The sequence below is a fragment of the Bos taurus genome, chromosome 1 (assembly GCF_002263795.3).
Source record: "Bos taurus isolate L1 Dominette 01449 registration number 42190680 breed Hereford chromosome 1, ARS-UCD2.0, whole genome shotgun sequence".
In the NCBI taxonomy this organism is placed as follows: domain Eukaryota; kingdom Metazoa; phylum Chordata; class Mammalia; order Artiodactyla; family Bovidae; genus Bos; species Bos taurus.
The window spans coordinates 94,426,847-94,450,865 of NC_037328.1; the positions used below are offsets into that span (position 1 = coordinate 94,426,847).

At 37.3% G+C, this 24,019-nt stretch overlaps 1 protein-coding gene across 3 annotated transcripts in view; it reads left to right on the forward strand.

Annotated features, from left to right (window-relative positions):
• Nucleotides 1-24,019, forward strand: part of SPATA16 (spermatogenesis associated 16) — a 277,669-nt gene that overhangs the window by 106,652 nt on the left and 146,998 nt on the right. For all 3 annotated transcript variants that reach the window (XM_024995427.2, XM_002684936.7, XM_005201702.5), the window contains one exon: nt 18,573-18,662. In XM_024995427.2, coding sequence (XP_024851195.1) covers nt 18,573-18,662 — 90 coding nt within the window. The remainder of the gene's footprint in view (nt 1-18,572; nt 18,663-24,019) is intronic.

Genomic DNA, 24,019 nt, shown 5'->3' on the forward strand with positions numbered 1-24,019 from the left:
ACTGTACAGATCACCTCCCTCTTGAGCCTCCCTCTCCTCTTCCCACTTCACCCCTCTATATCTTCTTAAAAAATGATTTATCATATGCTTGCTTAGTAATCCCTAAAGTCTTAGTAATTTCTTCCAAAAAATGAAAGGTCTTTTAACTAATGAACAAATCTTTAATAGAATTCTGTCTTCCCCTATAGTGAATTTATTACTTTAGCTAAGCAAATTTACATGACAGTTTTTAATATTGTTTACCATCTCTTATCACCAAGTTATTTGAGGGTCACTCTTTCAATTTGGATTTTCTACTTCTCTTCCCTAAACGTTATCACTTCAAAGTGAGCTTAAGACTTACTTCCTCCTGACGTCTTTCCAAAGTTTGCATTTTTCTGTCATTGCAGATCCTTTACACAAACCTTTCAATTTTTTCCATCTCCTTTGTATGCATTCCACAATTGTTTAAAGTTTTAGTTTATTTACTGTTCTTTATTTGTGTATTTTTATAATTTTTCACAATTGGATTAAAACTTCTTTTGGAGGGTAGTTACTTGGTACCTACCATTGCTTTTTAAATAAGCAAACAAACAAACCAAAAAAAAAACCCTCCAAAATATTTGCTGTTACATTATATTCACAGAAATGGCAGCACTTTTAAAGATATCTGAAAAAATGTATTCTTTGCAAAGTAATGGGAGATGACACTTTATTTGGCACAAGTCACAACAGGTTGCAAACTCAGTACTCTGAGCCAAAGAGAACAGGCTAGCAAGATAGAAGATTTAGTCATCTTTGTCAACAAAGAGAGAGTTAATAAACATATTAGGAAACCTCTTTGAATTTCAAAGGGAAACCATTAACATTCTCATTCATAAGATTAGTAATTAGACTTCCCTAATTGGAGTCACTTTGAGTAAAGGTAATTTGGCCTATAAGTAATCACTGTATTCAAACTTGAGAGCCTTTCCCATAATCAAAGTCAATATCCAATTCAAATTTGGGCTTTCAATTTGTAAACTATAATACAGTATATAATCTAGGGGTTCAGCTGAAATGGCCACTCTATACATATAATAAATGTAATGCTCAGTGTGATACATTTCCACTAATTCTGTTAATTCAACAAAGGAAAATCACAATTGTCAGAAGTTCAATTGTTTCATCAAGCATAAGAGTCAGATTTTTTGGTATAGGAGCAAAAGGCGGTTGTATAGTAGGTAAAATATTGTTTATGGAAGCCATTTATTTAGTCTCCAGACCAAAAAATCATGATGTTAATATGAACAGTTTTAATAGTTAATACACAAATAGTTTTGATTTTGCAATCAAAAGTCCCTCCACTTCTCATAGTTCGAAAGAAATAAGCATGCTGTTTCATTATCCAGTAAAACTATATAGTAGAATTGACTATAATTTCTCAGTTCATTTTAAAGATTCCTGCATAACTGCTGGTTGAAGACAGCATGAAAAATAATAGAATGCAGGCATTTATTTCCATATAACAAGGCTACTTAAAATACTAGTTTAAGTATGTATTTACCCTTCTGGTTCTTTTCTTTAGAACCTGTACAGTGCCTGGATCATGGTTTACTTTCAAAAATTGTTGCTGAATGAATCATAAGTAATTTCTGGTAGGTTAGAACAGAGGGGAATTTATTAATTATACTTTTCAAAGCAATCATTCTAAAATGCAGCCCACCCAATAACACTAGAAAAAAAAAAACGTACTATTTGTCATGCTGTTCCTGAACCACCCCCACCACGACTCTGCCCTCCTCCCCCTCAATATTACAAGACAGATGAATAGGTCTTTACATCTACATCTTTGGTTTCTGAATCTTGATAGCTTTTCTACAAGAGAGTTGATAGTTGGTATTTGGTTCATGAACCCTACAGAAAAGATAATGGGGCCCACACCATATTATTTGTTAAGAGAAAATGTCAAGAACAAAAAATGAAAATGTCAAAGGTAGGCTGATATACTGTATTACTTAAAGACTGTTTTGTTGGAAGAACTGACCAAGTGATTTACTCACAGCTTTTAGTGGACAGTCTTTGGATTACAATGTAGATGAAAAATAAATGGGAATCCAACCTAGGCATTTGACAGATGGAGGAAAAAAATGGGAAGACACAATTATAGTCTACAGACACATGCGTTTCTTTTCAGGATTTCAAATTATAAAAAATAATTTTGTATCAGAAATCTTCTTCAAAGGGTCTACTTATCTATATCTCTATGTCCTTTAATTACATAAGCCATCTTTAATTCCTCATCACATTGGCATACAAGTAAGGATTAAGAAATTGTGTAAAGCTGATGTTCAAAAGGGATATAGGTGCAAAAGTCAGTGGAGAGAGGATCTTAGTATATTTGAGTCAAAACAGATGTAGATCTCCTTGTTGAATCTTAAATATTTTTAGGTTTTATGATGGGTCCTTGGAAGGAAAGTTATGATCAACCTAGATAGCATATTCAAAAGCAGAGACATTACTTTGCCAACAAAAGTTCGTCTAGTCAAGGCTATGGTTTTTCCTGTGGTCATGTATGGATGTGAGAGTTGGACTGTGAAGAAGGTTGAGCACTGACGAATTGATGCTTTTGAACTGTGGTGTTGGAGAAGACTCTTGAGAGTCCCTTGGACTGCAAGGAGATCCAACCAGTCCATTCTGAAGGAGATCAGCCCTGGGAGTCCTTTAGAAGGAACGATGCTAAAGCTGAAACTCCAGTACTTTGGCCACCTCATGCGAAGAGTTGACTCATTGGAAAAGAGTCTGATGCTGGGAGGGATTGGGGGCAAAAGAAGGGGACGCCAGAGGATGAGATGGCTGGATGGCATCACTGACTCGATGGACGTGAGTCTGAGTGAACTCCGGGAGTTGGTGATGGACAGGAAGGCCTGGCGTGCTGCGATTCATGGGGTCGCAAAAGTCGGACACAACTGAGCGGCTGATCTGATCTGATCTGATCTGATGGGTCCTGAGGAAGAGTGTGTTCAGCCACTTAGTAATAAATAGTGCTTTATTCCATAAACATTGAGTGTCCACTATGTGTCACAAATTTGCTAGAGGTCCCCAGTATAGAGGGGAAAAAAAAAGGTTAAAGAAATGGAGGAAAAAAAAACAAGAAATGTTCTCTGTTGGTCAAAAAAGGCATATCACTGCATACTGCCAAAGATCCAGTAGGGTGTCATATTTAATGTTTATTTTATGTATGTTAACTGATGATATTCATGTTGATGAAGAATATGGAAGACTAACACCTGAAACAGATACAACATTGTAAATCAACTGTACCTTCAATAAAAAACTTTAAGAAAGAATATGGAAGACCAAACTGAATATGGAAAAACATGAAAGTCCTAAAATCTCCTTCTAAAGGTTCCTATTTCTTGGTATTGATGACACACTAAATTTGTTATTTGAATCCCTTAATCTTCAGTCTATTCTTCTAAACAAAGAAATTTCATTCTCAAATTCTAAAGTAAAATATATTTAAACATTGATCCTAATCATTATTTAATGTGTATTTACTGTTAGCTCCACAAAGAGAACAGACAGTATAATATCTCTCTTCTACATATATATTTTTCAGAACTATGACATATAGCAATTTTTAAGGTACTTATCCTATTGACTCTTGGTCATGTCAAGAAATTAGGTCCTTGTTGCTCACTTGAGTAATTCCATAATTCAATATTTTGTACATATAATTAATTGTAATTTGGCGAACAAAAATCAAGGATGATATTCAACTTACTGTTTAGCTTCTTTAAATTTGTTTTCTTCTGCTATGATATATACATGCTAAGACCTCAAGAAATAGTTGAGAATGATTTCTTCTTGTTGTTTCCCTAAAGAGTTAAATTTACTTTCATGCTTTTGCAAAAACATGCTTTGCCACTGCTTTGGCAGAGCCATATACTTTATTTGACAACAATCTACTGTACTTTTCTTATTTCAAAAACCAACGCCTTTAACTGTAATTTTATGCTCTAATACTTCATAAAATAGTTCCATTTCTCCCACGTAAATTAAATTGGGACATTTTATTGTTCCATCTTATTTGTCAATATAAGATATTTAAAGTGAACACATGGACTTCTTAATTCTTCTCAATATGTTGAGGATTGTTATACTTTATTTTGGCTTGTAATTCCAATTACCAACCTTTTGTAGTGAAGCAAGTGAATAAGTAAGATGCAACCACTAAGATTTCCTTGAATCCTTTTGTGGTGACAGCACAAGTGCTTAAGTTTCCTTTATATTCCTATTCCTTTCACCTACTCAGGAATTTTGATTACTAGATTGAGATTTGTATTATACCAACAGCCCATAGTGAAAGAATTTCTATTAATAAGAGGCAACTTTTTATGACTAGCATATTTAACTTAGCATAATACCTGAAGTGTCATCCATGTTGCCAGCATGTGTCAGAATTTCTTTCCTTTTTAAGGCTGAGTAATATTCCATTGTCTGTATATACCATATTGTATTAACCCACTTATCTGCTGATGGACACTTAGGTTGCTTCCACCTTTGGCTATTGCAAATAACAATGCTATGAACATGGAGATACATCTTTGAAGCACTGCTTTCAATTCTTTTGGGTATATACACAGAAGTGGAAATGCTAGATCATACTGTAATTCTATTTCTAAATCTTTGAGAAATTGTCATACTCTTTTCCATAGCAGGTGCACCATCATTCCCATAAATCATGCATGAGGGTTCTAACAGCTCCATGTCCTTGCCAACATCTGTTATTTTCTGGGTTTTTTTAGTGGTAGCCATTCTAATGAGTATGAGGTGGTATCTCATTGTGGTTTTGATTTGCATTTCTTTAATGATCAGTGATGTTGAGCATCTTTTTCATGTGATTATTGGCCATTTGTTTATCTTTGGAGAAATTATTCAAGTCCTTTGCTCAGTTTTTAATTAGATTGTTTCTTCACTGCTGAGTTTTAGAAACTCCTTTTATATTCTAGATATTGATCCTTTTTCAGGTACAAAATTTGCAAATATTTTCTCTTTCCACTTTTGCATTTTTACTCTGTTGATAGTGTCCTTTGATAAACAGAAGTTTTTAATTTTTATCTACTCCAGTTTATCTATTTTTCCTTTTGTTCCCTGTAACTTTTACTTTGACTTAACTTCATAAATATTCTACAAGCTGCCTTAAAATCTACCTAAAGCAGAATATAAATAGATAATAATGTAATCACTCATTCTTTAATATGAGGTATTCTTAGATTTTCTTATGATATTTTAATTTTTAGAGCTTGTTACGAATTCTTTTTTATTTGTTAATGGTATGAATATAACAAATACTGCTTGCCTTTCTGAACAAAAATTATTTATATAGGGAAACGATTCTCCTTGGGTCTCCTAACTTTTTGCATGCCTTGTAAACAAGGCATTGACTGGCCTCTGCTCTGATTTATCTTTTCAAAGATGACTATGTGGCAAACAACCTTGGAAGAAAGGTCAAGTCTGCTTACAGCCTTGGAAGATGAAATAGCGTCTCCTTCTAGACCTACTCTGGGAGTTGGTGATGGACAGGGAAGCCTGGTGTGCTGCAGTTCATGGGGTCGCAAAGAGTCGAACACGACTGAGTGACTGAACTGAACTAGACCTACAAACAGGCATGCTTGCCATCAATTGTAAAATGTCTATATTCCCCAAGCCCAGGATTCCTCTCCTATAATGCAACCTACTGCATGTGAAGGCTTCACCTGGCCTTCTTTGCATTACTATCTGGGAACTGCAGCTCAAGGAACCAGTACAACAAAAGACTGATAGATTGGCTACTTCTGCTGCTATGAGTAAGAAACTGTCCCTTGTCTCCAGCCTCGGAGGTTCACATCTTCTACAAGTACCCATGAAACTATGGCATGCTAACTTGTTAGCTTGAAGTTGAGGGGGAAACTCAAACCCTTCACAGTGATCAACAATGTATTCTATTACTGTGTAACACAGGGAACTTACTCATTTCCTTTAAACAGAAGGAAATCCAAAAAAGAGGGGATATAAGTAAACATATAGCGGATTCCCTTTGCTGTACAGCAGAAACTAACTCAACGTTGTAAGCAACTATATTCCAATTAAAAATTATAAAAATGTGTTCTAAAAGATTTTTGAATATCCTTGAAAGGATATTCTAAATATCTTTGAAAGTCATTTAGCCTAACTCCCACTCAGTCAAAAATTTCTTCTACACATCCTGACAGATGGCATTTGAAATATCACTTAAATAATTCTAGTAAAAGGAAACTCTTCTCAAAGCTTTTTGCATCATTGATTATTAAGTCCCTCCTTATGTTGAACTGAACTATTTGTAACTTTATAATACTGGCTTTTGCCTGATTTCATCTTTTTTACACAGAATAATTATTCTATTTTTCACATGGCAGGTCTTTGTATTTGAAAGTACTTGTTTAGTCTCCACTAATCTCACTTAATTCTCTGAACATATCAATTTCATTCCATATTCTTCCCACACTATGTTCTATAGATCCACTGGACTCTCTAGACACACCCCAAAATGGTAATGATTCCCAGAGGTGTGTCTATATAACTATAGAACAATTCAGTGATAATGAATTGTTTATCAATTGTTATCAAAGATAATCACTTTATCATTTTAACAGAATGCCATTGATTCATTTAGCATAAATTTTGTATACCATTTTTGTAGCTCTATCATACTGTCCTATTGTGTTCAGCTTGTGATTAGTTAAAATATTCAGGCTTTTTCCCCATAGCCATACTCAAGCCATAACTATACTTGTAAAACTGACTTTTAGAATCCATAACAAAGATTTTTTTTTAAGATTTTGCCTCTGTCATCAGTAATACTATTTTTTGCTAAATATAATCTATGCCATCGGAAAAAATTATAGGCATTCTTTCTATCTCTTAATACTAGTCACTAATGGAAATACTGTCTACAAAAAGGGCTAAGGACAAGCCACTGAACTTCTTTCATAACAATCTAGACTATACTTCAACAGTACTGATCAGTTGTTCAACAAGTTATAATTTACTGAATGAGGCCATTATCCCACATTAATATCATCACAAAGATATCATGCTTTGGTGAAATAAAAATGTTTCATTTGTTTCCTTGGCATTCTCTAGATCCACCAACTATTTCTAAAAGAATGTCAGCACTTTTCTAAGGTATTAAGAAGAGTGTCACTCAGGAGGATGTGTCATTGCTAATTTACTTTGATTACACTGCTAATTTACTAATGATTAAGCAAGGTAAAGGCAACTGAATTTAGGCATCTTTACCTAAATAAGAAATTGCTTTCCTAATCCCCAGTCTAAAGCCTTAAGCCCCAGAAGTAGTGATAACTAACGTTCTCATTCACAGACTTCAAGCTTCTGATTGAGATGTAGAAGAAAAACACATCTGTCTCTGGGGTAATCAATATGAAATTCTGCCTCCATTGCCACTTTTTGATGTGGTTGGAAAAATACTATATCCTTATTGTAGTGATGCTGAAGCTGAAGCTCTAAAACTTTGGCTACTTGACGTGAAAGCCGTCTCATTAGAAAACACCCTGATGCTGGGAAAGATTGAAGGCATGAGGAGAAGGGGACAATAGAGAGTGAGATGGCTGGATGGCATCATGAACTCAGTGGACATGAGTCTGAAAAACTCCGGGAGATAGTGAAGGACAAGGAGTCCTGGCATGCTGCAGTCTATGGGGTCCCAAAGAGTTGAACACAACTGAGCGACTGAATGACAATTCTGTTTATTAATTTAACACTTTTTTGAATTGATAACTAATCCCAGTTAGCCCTACAAAAGATCAATGGACAAAGTCCACAATCATATTGATAGATCAAAAGGATATTTGAAGAAAAAGTAAGCATTTACTTCTGATAATAACTCTTGGAAAATAATTTTTCTCAAACTAATTCATAATCATAGTTATCAGTGAAACACTGAAGCATCCATAGATCACTTCACTTATTTAAACTCCTTTTAAAAAATTTTAGCCTAGGCAGTAAAAGAAAAAACATGAATATTGAAAAGCAGTACCAGACATCATTATTTGCAGATGATGTGAATAAAACTATATTATTGCAATATTAAGAAGTAAGGATACAAAAATTAATAATTTTAAAATACATTCTAAATCAATTATAAGTTAGGATATACAACAGAAAAATAATCCCATTCTTATCATGTATACCTGTGGTGCCTCTCAAACTTTAATGTGCATATAAATCACCTAAGGATCTTGCTAAAATGAAGATTCAGTACATTTGTAATCAAGATTTTACATTTCCAATGAGTTTCCAAGTGCTGCTGATCATACTTTTAGTTATGTGTGTATAAATGGATATATATACATATACACATATACTAATATGTATAAACCGCATCTATAATTTTTAAACTTTAGAATTAAGAAATCTGTAAAAACTCTATTTTACAAAAAGGTAAAAGAATGGTTAAGTATTACTGAATGACATAAAATAATATTTGAATGAAGAGAATGTCATGTTCCTGGATAGGAAGACAACAGTATAAAAATGTCCGTTCTTCCTCAGATCAGTTTAGTCGCTGAGTTGTGTCTGACTCTTTGTGACCCCATGGACTGCAGCACGCCAGGCCTCCCTGTCTAACACCAACTCCCAAGTTTACTCAAACTCATGTCCATCAAGCTGGTGATGCCATCTAACCATTTCATCCTGTGTTGTCCCCTTCTACTCCTGCCTCTAATCTTTCCCAGCATCAGGGTCTTTTCAGATGAGTCAGTTCTTTGCATCAGGTGGCCAAAGTATTGGAGTTTCAACTTCAACATCAGTCCTTCCAATGAATATTCAGGACTGATTTCCTTTAGGATGGACTGGTTGGATCTCCTTGCAGTCCAAGGGACTCTCAAAAGTCCTCTCCAACACCACAGTTCAAAAGCATCAATTCTTCATCACTCAGCCTTCTTTATGTTCCAAGTCTCACAGCCATACATGACTACTGGAAAAACCCATAGCCTTGACTAGATGGAATGTTGTTGGCAAAGTAATGTCTCTGCTTTTTAATATGCTGTCTAGGTTGGTCATAAGTTTTCTTCCAAGGAGCAAGCGTCTTTTAATTTCATGGCTGCAGTCACCATCTGCGGTGATTTTGGAGCCCCCAAAAATAAAGTCTGCCACTATTTCTTCTATTTCCCCATCTATTTGCCATGAAGTGATGGCACCAGATGCCATGAGCTTAGTTTTCTGAATGTTGAGTTTTAAGCCAAGTTTTTCACTCTCCTCTTTCACTTTCATCAAGAGGCTCTTTAGTTCTTCCTAAAATTAGTTTAATGCCTTTAACACAAATGAAAACCACTAAATGTGGGAGTGTTTACAACTTTAAAAAATGAATATTATAAAGTTCATCAAAAGAATAAATATGTTATATCAGATACATTTTTCACAGAAACCGTTAGGCATTTCTTTCCCTTCCAAAAATTAATGACTAGAATTAAAACCATTTGTTTCTGTCACAGAAACAGGCAGATCAAAATTGTATGTACAAAGTCCAGCCACTGATCCAAGCATGCACACAAACTTAGTATATAATAAAGGTGGCATATCAAATCACTAGAAAAAAATATGAATCATCTGACAAGTGAGTTGAGATATAACTAATAGTCACTGAAATAGACACATACTGGTCAAACAACATTATGACTCTAAGACTTAATAAAACAAGTATACACAAACATCAAATAATATGAAACTTAAAATAAAAGACTTGACTACTGGAAAACTATAGCTTTGACTAGATGGACCTTTTGAAAGGTTGTTGTTGAATCACGCGAATACACCAGGATTCTTGGCCCCCGGAGGAGAAGAATTCAATCCGGGGCCAGAGACGAGGCTTGATCGCTCAGAGCTTTTGTGTAATAAAGTTTTATTAAAGTATAAAGGAGATAGAGAAAGCTTCTGACATAGGCATCAGAAGGGGGCAGAAAGAGTAGCCCCCTGCTGGTCTTTAGCTGGATGTTATATAGTCACTAGCAGTCTGTTAATGAAAGAAAGGAATATCTTAAAATTCAGAATGGCACCAGGCCCCTCACCCATAAGATGCATTTTGGGATAAATGGTTTATCCTGGGCCATAAAATGATTAACTTGAATCTTGAAGAAGGGCAGACCACCATACAAATAGTTTCATTTACATAGATTAGGGGAACAATATCCATACTGGTTTGTCAAGTAGGTTCTGGGCCAAGAGGCGGAACCGACTTGGAGACAGAGTTTGGGGTAAAGGCATAGTACATTAGCATAGCTTAAGACAAACATTTCCATAAGAAAAAGGCATTGGTTATCTCTAGACTCGAGAATAGCTAACTTCAGGCGAAACCGGTGTCATTATGGCAACACAATATTTTAAGAGAAACCTCCCTTTAAATTTGTATAGAGAAGGAAAAAATATTGCTAGTTTGTTTCCTCCTGCCGCTTAAGAGAGATAAAAATGTCTGACACTTGCAGGCTATTTCCTCTATTTGGAGACCCCTGGCCTTCCTGCCTGTTACCCTCTCACTTTGTTGACAAAGTAATGTCTCTGCTTTTTCATATGCTGTCTAGGTTGGTCATAACTTTCCTTAGAAGGAGTAAGTGTCTTTTAATTTCATGACTGCAGTCACCATTTGCAGTGATTTTTGAGCCCCCCAAAATAAAGTCTGACACTGTTTCCACTGTTTCCCCATCTATTTCCCATGAAGTGGTGGGACCAGATGCCATGAACTTAGTTTTCTGAATGTTGAGCTTTAAGCCAACTTTTTCACTCTCCTCTTTCACTTCATCACGAGGCTTTAGTTCCTCTTCACTTTCTCCATAAGGGTGGTGTCATCTGCATATCTGAGGTTATTGATATTTCTCCCAGCAATCTTGATTCCAGCTTGTGCGTCATCCAGCCCAGCGTTTCTCATGATGTACTCTGCATATAAGTTAAATAAACTAGGTGACAATATACAGCCTTGACGTACTCCTTTCCTGATTTGGAACCAGTCTGTTGTTTAGTCAGATGTTCACGCTGGTTTTAAATAAGGCAGAGGAACCAGAGATCAAATTGCCAACATCCACCGGATCATCGAAAAAGCAAGAGAATTCCAGAAAAACATCTATTTCTGCTTTATTGACTATTCCAAAGCCTTTGATTCTGTGGATCACAATAAACTGTGGAAAATTCTGAAAGAGATGGGAATACCAGACCACCTGACCTGCCTCCTGAGATCTGTATGCAGGTCAGGAAGCAACAGTTAGAACTGGACATGAAACAACAGACTGGTAATGGGAAATAGATGGGGAAACAGTGGAAACAGTGGCAGACTTTATTTTGGGGGGCTCCAAAATCCTGCAGATGGTGATTGCAGCCATGAAATTAAAAGACACTTACTCCTTGGAAGGAAAGTTATGACCAAACTAGACAGCATATTAAAAAGCAGAGACATCACTTTACTAACAAAGGTCCATCTAGTCAAGGTTATGTTTTTCCAGTAGTCATGTCTTTTATTTTAAGTTTCATATTATTTGATGTTTGTGTGTACTTGTTTTACCAAGTCTTAAAGTCATAATGCCGAAGAATTCATGCTTTTGAACTGTGGTGTTGGAGAAGGCTCTTGAGAGTCCCTTGGACTGCAAGGAGATCCAACCAGTCCATCCTAAAGGAGATCAGTCCTGGGTATTCATTGGAAGGACTGATGGTTGAAGCAGAAACTCTAATACTTTGGCCATCTTATGCAAAGAGCTGACTCATTTGAAAAGACCCTGATGCTGGAAAAGATTGAGGGCAGGAGGAGAAGGGGATGACAGAGGATGATATGGTTGGATGGCATCACCGACTCAATGAACATGGGTTTGGGTAGACTCCAGGAGTTGGTGATGAACAAGGAGGCCTGGCGTACTGTGGTTCATGGGGTCACAAAGAGTTGGACACAACTGAGCGACTGAACTGAACTGACACGGTCAAAGGCTTTGGCATAGTCAGTAAAGCATAAATAGATGTATTTCTGGAACTCTCTTGCTTTTTCAATAATCCAGCAGATGTTGGCAATTTGATCTCTGGTTCCTCTGCATTTTCTAAATCCAGCTTGAACATCTATACATTCATAGTTCTTGTATTGCTGAAGCCTTGCTTGGAGAATTTTGAGCACTACTTCACTAGCATGTGATGTGAGTGCAATTGTATGGTAGTTTGAATCTTTTTTGGCATTGCCTTTCTTTGGGATTGGAATGAAAACTCATCTTTTCCAGTCCTGTGGCCACTGCTGAGTTTTCCAAATTTGCTGACATATTGAGTGCAGCACTTTCACAGCATCATCGTTTAGGTTTTGAAATAGCTCAACTGGAATTCCATCACCTCCACTAGCTTTGTTCGTAGTGATGCTTCCTAAGGCCCACTTGACTTTGAATTCCAGGATATCTGGCTCTAGGTGAGTGATCACACTATCATGGTTATCTGGGTCATGAAGATCTTTTTTGTATAGTTCTTCCGTGTATTCTTGCCACCTCTTCTTCTGCTTCTCTTAGGTCTGCTTCTCTTAGGTCCATACCATTTCTGTCCTTTATTGAGCCCATCTTTGCATGAAATGTTCCCTTAGTATCTCTAATTTTCTTGAAGAGGTCTCTAGTCTTTCCTGTTCTATTGTTTTCCTGTATTTCTTTGTACTGATCACTGAGGAAGGCTTTCTTTTCTCTCCTGCTATTCTTTGGAACTCTGCATTCAAATGGATATACCTTTCCTTTTCTCCTTTGCTTTTCTTCTTTTCACAGCTATTTGTAAGGCCTCCTCAGACAGCCATTTTGATTTTTTGCATTTCTTTTTCTTGGTGATGGTCTTACTCCCTGTCTCCTGTACAATGTCACAAACCTCCGTCCATAGTTCATCAGGTACTCTGTGTATCAGATCTAGTCCCTTAAATCTATTTCTCACTTCCACTGTATAGTTGTTAGGGATTTGGTTTATGTCATACCTGAATGGTCTAGTGGTTTTCTCTACTTTCTTCAATTTAAGTCTGAATTGGCAATAAGGAGTTCATGATCTGAGCCACAGTCAGCTCCCAGTCTTGTTTTTGCTGACTGTATAGAGCTTCTCCATCTTTGGCTGCAAAGACTATAATCAATCTGATTTTGTTGTTGGCCATCTGGTGATGTCCATGTGTAGAGTCTTCTCTTGTGTTGTTGGAAGAGGGTGTTTGGTATGACCAGTACGTACTCTTGGCAGAACTCTATTAGCCTTTGCCCTGCTTCATTCCATATTCCAAGGCCAAATTTGCCTGTTACTCCAGGTGTTTCTTGACCTCCTACTTTTGCATTCCAGTCCCCTATAATGAAAAGGACATCTTTTGGGGGTTTAATTCTAGAAAGTCTTGTAGGTATTTATAGAACCATTCAACTTCAGCTTCTTCAGTGTTACTGGTCAGGGCATGGACTTGGATTACCGTGACATTGAATGATTTGCCTTGGAATCGAACAGAGTCATTCTGTCATTTTTGAGATTGCATCCAAGTACTGCATTTTGGACTCTTTTGTTGAGTATGATGGCTACTCCATTTCTTCTAAGGATTCTTGCCCACAGTAGTAGATATAATGGTCATCTGAGTTAAATTCATCCATTTCAGCCCATTTTAGTTTGCTGATTCCTAAACCATCGATGGAGAAGGCAATGGCAACCCACTCCAGTACTCTTGCCTGGAAAATCCCATGGACAGAGAGGCCTGGTGGGCTGCAGTCCATGGGGTCGCTAGGAGTCGGACATGACTGAGCAACTTCACTTTCACTTTTCACTTTCATGCATTGGAGAAGGAAATGGCAACCCACTCCAGTGTTCTTGCCTGGAGAATCCCAGGGACGGGGGAGCCTGGTGGACTGCCATCTATGGGGTCGCACAGAGTCGGACACGACTGAAGCGACTTAGCAGCAGCAGCAGCAAAATGTTGACATTCACTCTTGCCGTCTCCTGTTTGACCACTTTCAATTTGCATTGATTCATGGACCTAACATTCCAGGTTCCTTTGCAATATTGCTTTTTACAGCATCAGACCTTGCTTCCATCACCAGTCACATCCACAACTGGGCATTGTTTTTGTTTTGGCTCTGTCTCTTCATTCTTTCCGGGGTTATTTCTCCACTGATCTCCAGTAACATATTGGGCAGCTACCAATCTGGGTAGTTCATCTTTCAGTGTCCTATCTTTTTGCATTTTCATACTGTTCATGGGATATAGACTGGGAAATCATACTGGGAAACAGTATGGAGGGCACAACAGAACCTTGTGTACCAGAACCCAGGAGAAAGAAGCAGCGACCCCACAAGAGATTGTCCCAGACTTGCCTGTGGGTGTCTGGGAGTCTCCGGTGGAGGAATGGGTCAGTGGTGGCCTGCTGCAGGGTTGGGGGCACTGATGTAGCAGTACATGCATGGGAACTTTTGAGGGAGGTCACCATTATCTTCATTACCTCCACCATAGTTTGGTCCCAGGTAAATAGCAAGAAGGGAACACAGCTCAACCCATCAACAGAAAATCGGATTTAAGATTTACTGAGCATGGCCCCACCCATCAGAACAAGACCCAGTTTCAGTCAGTCTATCCCATCAGAATGCTTCCATAAGCCTCTTATCCTTCTCCATCAGAGGGCAGACAGTCTGAAAACCATAGTCACAGAAAACTAACCAATCTGATTACACGGACCACAGCCTTGTCTAACTCAATGAAGCTATGAGCCATGCCATGTAGGGCCACACAAGACTCATGGGTCATGGTGGAGAGTTCTGACAAAATGTGGTCCACTGGAGAAGGGAATGGCAAACCACTTCAGTAATCTTGCCTTGAGAACCCCATGAACAGTTTTTGAAAAGGCAAAAAAGATAACAGGATTAGCCAGAAAGTTTTCAGGAAGGAGAAACTGTCCTCAAGCAGGATAAATTGTAGTTATATAATCCTTAGTACAGAGGCTTCCCTGGTGCCTCAGAGGGTAAAGCATCTGCTTAAAATGCAGGAGACCTGAGTTCGATCCCTGGGTCAGGAAGATTCCCTGGAGAAGGAAATGGCAACCCACTCTAGTACTCTTGCCTGGAAAATCCCATGGACAGAGAAGTCTGGTAGATTACAGTCCATGGGATCGCAAAGAGTCGGACACGACTGAGCAACTTCACTTTCAGGACAGAATTTAAGCTGTGTTGTTTGTTGTGTAATCATTGTTTAAAAAAAAAAAATAAGTGTTTTATGTGACTAAGACTAAGGAATGCAGAGAAAAAAAAAAGATGTTTGTCCTTTCCTCCTCCTTGAGAATTCCAGACCCCTCTCTCCTCTCCTGACTTCTTATCAATCTGCCTAGGAATTGACTGTCTCATTATTAACGCTGTCTTCATTCCTCTGACAAAAATTTAATGACTTCCATAACTTAGCCATTCTAGCATGATTCTTATTTTTACCACAACCCCTATCAACATAACTAAGTCATAGCTATTTCCTCTCTTTTAAAATCAAACCAATCAGCACAGAGATCTCTCTCTGATTATAACTGTAGGTTGATTTATTTTCATTACAGTCCCAGTCAGATTGTACACTTCAGTCATAGACAGCCTCCCATAGGTCCCCAAATGGCATCAAATGATGAATGATTAAGAACTTTTTAAAAGATAAACCAATATTTCCTCTGTAAGTTATACACAACATAAAATGCATCTTTAAAAGAGCATTATAGAAAGCATCAAATAAATCAATAAAATGTAAAAAGTAGGCTTTACAATCACCACTAGCATTTCCTTGCCAAATATCTAACAGTGCATATCATAAGCACACAGTGAATGCTGCAATAATTATAAAGAAGCCAAAAATAATAAATGGCCAAACAATATCTCATCCCAAATTTATAAACTTCGTTTTGTAAGTACCTTCACCTTCAGGGTAGACTAGGTCCTAGACTTCTTGGTCCCTCTTATGAAGCAATGATTCACATGGCTCAGTGTTGGATGTTGTTACAGTTTAGAAGAACCTAGTCCAGTTTAGCAACAGTGACTTCCAAACTCATGTCCTCTACTGTATTTCTTCAACACCATAAAAAGGACTTATAATTATAAAAAATTTTAAAGAAACCTATCCTTTTTAAAAATTACACGGAAACAATGTTTATCTCACTACCCACAAAAATCTCTTCCAAGACCACTTCAGTGACTCCTCCTCTCCCTTAGCCCTCTATTTTACTAAACCCTTCTCTCATCACTACTCCTCCTGTCCACCACACCCCATGCTTCTCTCCAGTCTAATCCATTTTTATGAAAAGAACACATCTGGCAAAGCAAGATTCTTGAAGAATAGCTCAGTAAAACCAAAATACTGCATCATGGGCAAAAAGATAACAAAGGAAAAAAAAATATGTTCATTCATAAGGATTTTGTCTCATCACATTTGCAGATATTTACTAAAAATGCCTAAGTGAATAAATATTACTAAGTAAGAGGAAAGAATTAGCCATGTTGTGAAAGAAGGGTTTCTGATCAGAGTTGGAAGACCCAGGCCCCTAGACAGAGCACTTCTCTTTTCACTCTGACCTAATTTTACAAGATTACTCTTACAGGGATAAAATTTACAAACATATTTCACTAACATACCTTTTTCTGAATTAATATAAAGTATTAGTACTAGATATTAATAGTTCAGTGTTGATATGGAATAAACTCATGGAATAGGCTTTAAATTTCCAACAGTTTAATCAGAAATCAGTAAAGCAAATGGTCTGTGTTCTTGCAGGATTAATGTTATGTATTTGTACAAATTTCTAGTCATAGAATGTAGTAAAACTTTACTGACCCAGGCTTCTTTAATTCAGAAATCATCACAGAGAAGGAGTAAGATAACTTATGAAGTGCTGAGGCTAGGAGAGGAGAAACATAATAATAAATTTGAAGCAGCATTGCAGCCAACTATGAATGACTTTAGAAGGGTCCGTTAGTCTCTCTGGATTCTATTCACTTGTGTTTAAAGTGAGCTAAACTAGTCAATCAATTCACCTCATCATCATATAATTCTATGACTCTATGTGGGTCAGATAGATGCAGCTTTTTTATTTTATTCTTTCCATAAGCAATGTTTCTGGGAATGGGACTATTCTTGTCTGTATGTTTTTCTCAATCTCGAGTTCATGAATAACCTTAAAGGATCACATGAATTCCCTGAATTTAGGCAACCATGTTTATGTGCATTTTTTTAGACAGAGGTTCACAGCTTTAATTCTCCAATTTGTGAACCTCTCAAAAAAAAAAAAAAAAGATCAAGAATCACTTCCTTCATTAATAGACTAATTCTAAGTGATTCTCATCAACTTGTTAAAGCTGCTGCTGCTGCTGCTAAGTCACTTCAGTCATGTCCGGCTCTGTGTGACCCCACAGACGGCAGCCCACCAAGCTCCCCCATCCCTGGGATTCTCCAGGCAAGAACACTGGAGTGGGTTGCCATTTCCTTCTCCAATGCAGGAAAGTGAAAAGTGAAAGTGAAGTCGCTCAGTTGTGTCTGACTCTTCAAGACCCCATGGACTGCAGCCCACCAGGCTCCTCCATCCATGGGATTTTCCAGGCAAGAGTACTGGAGTGGGGTGCCATTGCCTTCTCCACATCAACTTGTAAAAGCAGGCACACACAAAAAAATTGTTTAATAGTCCTGTGTCGGTTCTATAACATTATGTATCTTACATCCACAAACACAACACATTCTGATATAAGCTATCCCTCAAACTTTCACTAATGGCTCTCTCCTCATTTGGTGATGAGTTGTGCTCTTCATTTGTCTAGCTTACCTCATTATATCAAAAGCTTTGAGCAGTGCCTGGCTTTCAGGGAAGCAAGGGAAAAGAAGAGCTACCAGTTTATCTCTAGGGAAAAAAGGCAGCTGTGGAGTGATCATCTTCTCATCTGAGCTTGGATTGTGACTCCAAAACTCTGTGAGATAATGGAAGAATCAGCAAGCAAGGATAGATAATCTTATCCAAAATCAAGCCTTGAAATTTCAGCAAAAGAAAATGTAAACCCAAAGTAAACAAGGGCCTTACCAAAAGTGGCAAGGTGAGGACCAGAATCCTTACCCAGTGGTACAGGGTTCCTACCATTTCACTACAATTGTCCAACTGGGAGAAGGCACAGAACCCAACATGGATTGCAAACGAACAAGTCACCTATTCCAGTTCCACTCATTTAACTGAAATCCAGCAGCTAACAATCTCCTTCTTCATTATGGGTAGATAGACCACAATCTGAGATTTTTGCCTAATTTATCAGCATATGACAAATAAAATAACACGTGTCTTATATGTAATAAAAGTTGGATTCAAATTCTTTGTCATTGTTATAGCTATAAAAGTTAGCCAGTGTTATAAATAAAATTGCTTTTATCATGCAAACTTAATTTTCAATAATGCTTGTTTATTTATCTTAACTGACAATTACAGGAAGAAAAAATGATCCATTTCCTAGTGTCTTTTAAAATAGATGTATGTAAAATTGGATGATTGCTATTTCATTCCTATACACTTCTGGAAATTGACTTTTAAGAGCTTAATAACATTTGCATTTCTTTTATCTTTTCAGGAGCATTGTTTTAAACCCTGCCTATTTCCGAAATCATCTTCGTCAGGCAACAGTGTTTAGATGTCTGGAGAGATATTCAGAAGCTGCCCGGTATGTTTATTATAACTTTTGTGAAGATTTATTTCAAGTTAAATTAATTTCATTCTCAGCTTCTGGTAATAGCATAATAGAACTTTCCATTTCTCTCATGGAATATGATTTTACCAGAATTATTGTCTTATAAATGTCAAACCAACAATTATTGACTATCTTTTTCTTTAATTAAAGCCACTCTGTGTTCATAGCTCTTGGGAAAATTCAAACTTTCCAGCCATGAGGTCACTGATAATGATGGGAAAACTTCCAGGGAAGATTAGAAATGAACTTGACCTCTTGCTCTCAAGTACATTCCTGATCCTAGTTGTAATGACACAATTTTGTGACTCTCTCTATCTTGAGTTCTGGAAATAAAACCCAACCACATGAAAAGGATCTCAGCAGCCCATTTCTAGAAAAGATGGTCTAAGCTATAACACCAAGCGTTTTAAGAGGTGTCCTAAAGTATTGTCTCTTGGACCTGCAGTATGTTTCATAAAAACCTAGTGAAGCAGCTCCTGATATTCTCATCCCCAGAACCTAGACTTATGGCAAAGAATTACAAGACTTGTGTAACAGCCTCCATGCTACACTCAGAATTCCTTTGTACCTGTGGCAATGAAGGCTTTTTATTCCTGAGTTAAGATCATCATATTAGACTCCCCTTCCCTTTGTTAAATTCTCTCAAAGAATTTTCTTCATCTCCTAATGTATAGGTATCTATTGTTTCTTATCCAGCCAATTTACCATCCAAGGATTTTATCAATAAAGTGTGAGTGGTTTCTACATACACTCCAAACATAACTCCTAGGGAGAAATCCATAGTAATAGGAATGGGGAGCCTAGGTTGCTGGTGGCTACTATCTCTATAATATATATAAATAATACTTTCTTAGAAAATGAAAACTTTAAGAAATTTAAATAATAAATAATATAAATAGTAATAAAGTGATTTCATAAAATTGATACTATGAGTTTGACATGCATTCTATAAGACAGTCCTAGGTATTAAATGGCATCCCACTCCAGTACTCTTGCATGGAGAATCCCATGGATGCAGGAGCCTGGTAGGCTGCAGTCCATGGGGTCGCTAAGGGTCGGACACGACTGAGTGACTTTACTTTCACTTTTCACTTTCATGAATTGGAGAAGGAAATGGCAACCCACTCCAGTGTTCTTGCCTGGAGAATCCCAGGGATGGGGGAGCCTGGTGGACTGCCATCTATGGGGTCGCACAGAGTCGGACATGACTGAAGTGACGCAGCAGCAGCAGCAGCAGCAGGTATTACTTGAACTCATTTAAATGATGACGTGGAAGACTGAATTAATCACAATACTCTACCCACAGTCAACCACAATAGATAAGTCACACTATCTATTTATCTGTGCGGTAATGTCCTCTTTTAAAATTCAAAATATGTCTCTATCAATCTCATTTATACATTTTATTTTTCCTTATACTTGTTTCCTAAATGTTTTCTTACGTTAGCTACATACAACTTCTTCTACTTTTTATGTTCTTTACTGAGTTATCCCTGTGGCTTATTTTCTGCCTACATGTACTATGTGAGTGAAAGGGTATTTAAGAGATGATAGTAAGCTTCCTTCTGTCTGTAAAAGTCATTAACTACAAACAAATCTAATCAGTTTAGCATAAACAGATACAGTACAGTTATCTGTAAATAATTTTCTTTAAGAGGTAGTTCATTAATGTGTTTTCTGAATCTAATCAAAAAAATAACAGGAGAAAGCTAGATGCAACTTCAGAACTAGATTGCAACTAGTTAAAACTGCTAATAATACACTTAGGTTAACTTGTATAGACTCTAGAGAGCCCATTGTTAAATATTCAGGAACATTAGGAGAGCCAGTTGTTTACTGTAAAAGAAATTAGCGTTGCTGGGAGAATGTATACTATATAAATTGGCAAATGCTTCAAATCCATGATTTTGGAGTTTAGGGGAGAGCCAGACACCAGAAGATCATTGACTATAACTTAATTGTATCAAACCTAACCATTTGAGTTACACTGGTGATAAAAATTCTTTATGGTTCCTAAAACAAATGAACAAACAATGAGAACTAGAAAATTAAGAATTTGTCAGTACCTACAGGCAGTATTGGCATGAAACATCCATTTCCCTCGACATAATATCCCTGAAGTGTAATAAGTGCATCTGTTTCATATCATTTGATGGCTAACTTGACAATACTCCTTGAGAAGTTTCCTAATAACTGTTGGCTATACTGGTATGGACTTTCCAACAGAGAAGCAGATACAATTACTTTCAGATTCAAGTATTTTTCATCTTGGTTTCCTTGGCAATTATCGTCCTCAATATAGAGTATTGGCCATCCTTTTTTCCCCTCTAGGGAAAGAATAATATGACCCAAGAACATTAATATCTTAGTGTCTCTTAACTATTTGATTTCTAGTGTAAAACAATAAATACAAATCAATATATTAAGCATTCATACTTATCAATTAATTGCTTGGATACTTAGGTAGTTTGGGTTCAGGGCTCTTACAAACACATTATATGAAAACCCATTGAAAAAGCCCACACATCAAGATATTTTCTCTAAGGAGCCAAGTAGGCATGCTTCTGAGGTTGAAAGGCACCAAGCAAATACAAAAGAATGCCATTACCATGTAACACAGTAAGTCTTAAAACCATGATTCCCAGTCATGTAGGTCATCTCCCATCTGGTCCAAGATAGTGTATTTATAACTAGTCCCTAGGAAAGGTACTATTTAAAATTTTCTAAGCCTAACCATTCAGGTATGACCTAAATCAAATACCTTATGATTATACAGTGGACTGACAAATAGATTCAAGGCATTAGATCTGATACAGAGTTCCTGAAGAACTATGGACGGAGATTCATGACATTGTACAGGAGGCAGTGATCAAGATCATCCCCTTCCCCAAAAAAAGAAATGCAAAAAGGCAAAATGGTTGTCTGAGGAGGGCTTACAAATAGCTGTGAAAAGAAGAGAAGCAAAACACAAAGGAGAAAAGGAAAAATATACCCATTTAAATGCAGAGTTCCAAAGAATAGCAAGGAGAGATAAGAAAGCCTTCCTCAGAGATCAATGCAAAGAAATAGAGGAAGACAATAGAATGGTAAATACTAGAGACCTCTTCAAGAAAATTAGAGATACCAAGGGAACATTTCATACAAAGATGGACACAATAAAGGACAGAAATGATTATGGACCTAACAGAAGCAGAAGATATTAAGAAGTGTCAAGAATACACAGAAGAACTGTACAAAAGAGATCATCTGAGCCAGATAATCACAATGGTGTAATCACACTCACCTAGAACCAGAAATCCTGGGATGCAAAGTCAAGTAGGCTTTAGGAAGCATTACTATGAACAAAACTAGTAGAGGTGATGGAATTCGAGTTGAGCTATCACAAATCCTAAAATATGATGCTGTGAAAGTGCTTCACTCAATATGCCAGCAAATTTGGAAAACTCAGCAGTGGCCACAGGACTGGAAAAGGTCAATTTTCATTCCAATCCCAAAGAAACGCAATCCCAAAGAATGTTCAAACTACCATACAATTGCACTCATCTCACATGCTAGCAAAGTAATGCACAAATTCCTGCAAGCCAGGCTTCAACAATACATGAACTGTGAATTTCCAGATGTTCAAGCTGGTTTTAGAAAAGGCAGAGGAATCATAGATCAAATTGCCAACATCTGCTAGATTATAGAAAAAGTGAGAGAGTTCCAGAAATACATCTATTTTTGCTTTATTGAATATGCCAAAGCTTTTGACTATGTGGGTCACAACAAACTGTAGAAAATTCTGAAAGAGATGGGAATACCCTCACCTGCCTCTTGAGAAAACTGTATGCAGGTCAGGAAGCAACAGTTAGAACTGGACACGGAAGAACAGACTGGTTCCAGATCAGGAAAGGAGTATGTCAAGGCTGTATATTGTAACCCTGCTTATTTAATTTATATGCAGAGTACATCATGAGAAATGCTGGACTGGATGAAGCACAAGCTGGAATCAAAATTGCCAGGAGAATTATCAATAACCTCAGATATGCAGATGATACCACCCTTATGGCAGAAAGTGAAGAAGAACTAAAGAGTCTCTTGATGAAAATGAAAGAAGAGAGTGAAAAAGTTAACTTAAAGCTCAACATTCAGAAAACTAAGATCACAGAATCTGGTCCCATCACTTCATGGCAAATAGATGAGGAAACAATGGAAACAGTGACAGACTTTATTTTGGGGGCTCCAAAATCACTGCAGATGGTGATTGCAGCCATGAAATTAGAAGGTGCTTGCTCCTTGGAAGAAAAGCTATGACCAACCTAGACAGCATATTAAAAAGCAGAGACATTACTTTGCCAATAAAGGTCTGTCTAGTCAAAGCTTCTCCAGTTGTCATGTATGGATGTGACAGTTGGACTGTAAAGAAAGCTGAATGCTGAAGAATTGATGCTTTTGAACTGTGGTGTTGGAGAAGACTCTTGAGGGTCCCTTGGATAGCAAGCAGATCCAACCAGTCCATCCTAAAGGAAATCAGTCCTGAATATTCATTGGAAGGACTGATGCTGAAGCTGAAACTCCAATACTTGGCTACCTGATGCAAAAAACTGACTCATTGGAAAAGACGTGATGCTGGGAATGATTGAAGGAGGGAGGAGAAATGGACGACAGGGGTTGGTTGGATGGCATCACCGACTAAATGGACATGAGTTTGAGTAAGCTCCGGGAGTTGGTGATGGACAGGGAAGCCTAGCATAGTGCAGTCCACGGGGTCGCGAAGAGTTGGTTACTACTGAGTGACTGAACTGAACTGAACTAAGCTAAAGCCTAACCAGATCTATTCAGGAAGGAATTCCTAATGAATAGACCAAAAAAGACATCTAAGACAGTTTCACAAAATCTCAGATTCTCAATCAGAGAGCCTAGAGGAAATGTAACTGAATAGAGGTTATCAGTCAGGTTTATGACAATAGGAAGGCCCTTTTATTTTATTGGTCAATATCTTTTCAGAAACATTCTACCAGAAGAAAGAGCTAGCATATATAAATGGTAGAAAGCAGAATAAAAATAAGGATATTTATTTTTGATTTAGGTTCTACAGGAATGCTAGTCACCCTCAAAAAATACCTTGTTGTTGTTTTTCAGTTGCTCAGTTGTTCTGACTCTTTGGGACCCTTTTGGACTGCAAGACTCCAGGCTTCCCTGTCCTTCACTAACTCCCAGATTTAGATCAGACTCATGTCCATTGAGTTGATGATGCCATCCAACCATCTCATCCTCTGCTGCCCTCTTCTCCTCCTGCTCTCAATCTTTCCCAGCATCAGGATCTTTTCCAATGAATTGGCTCTTTGCAT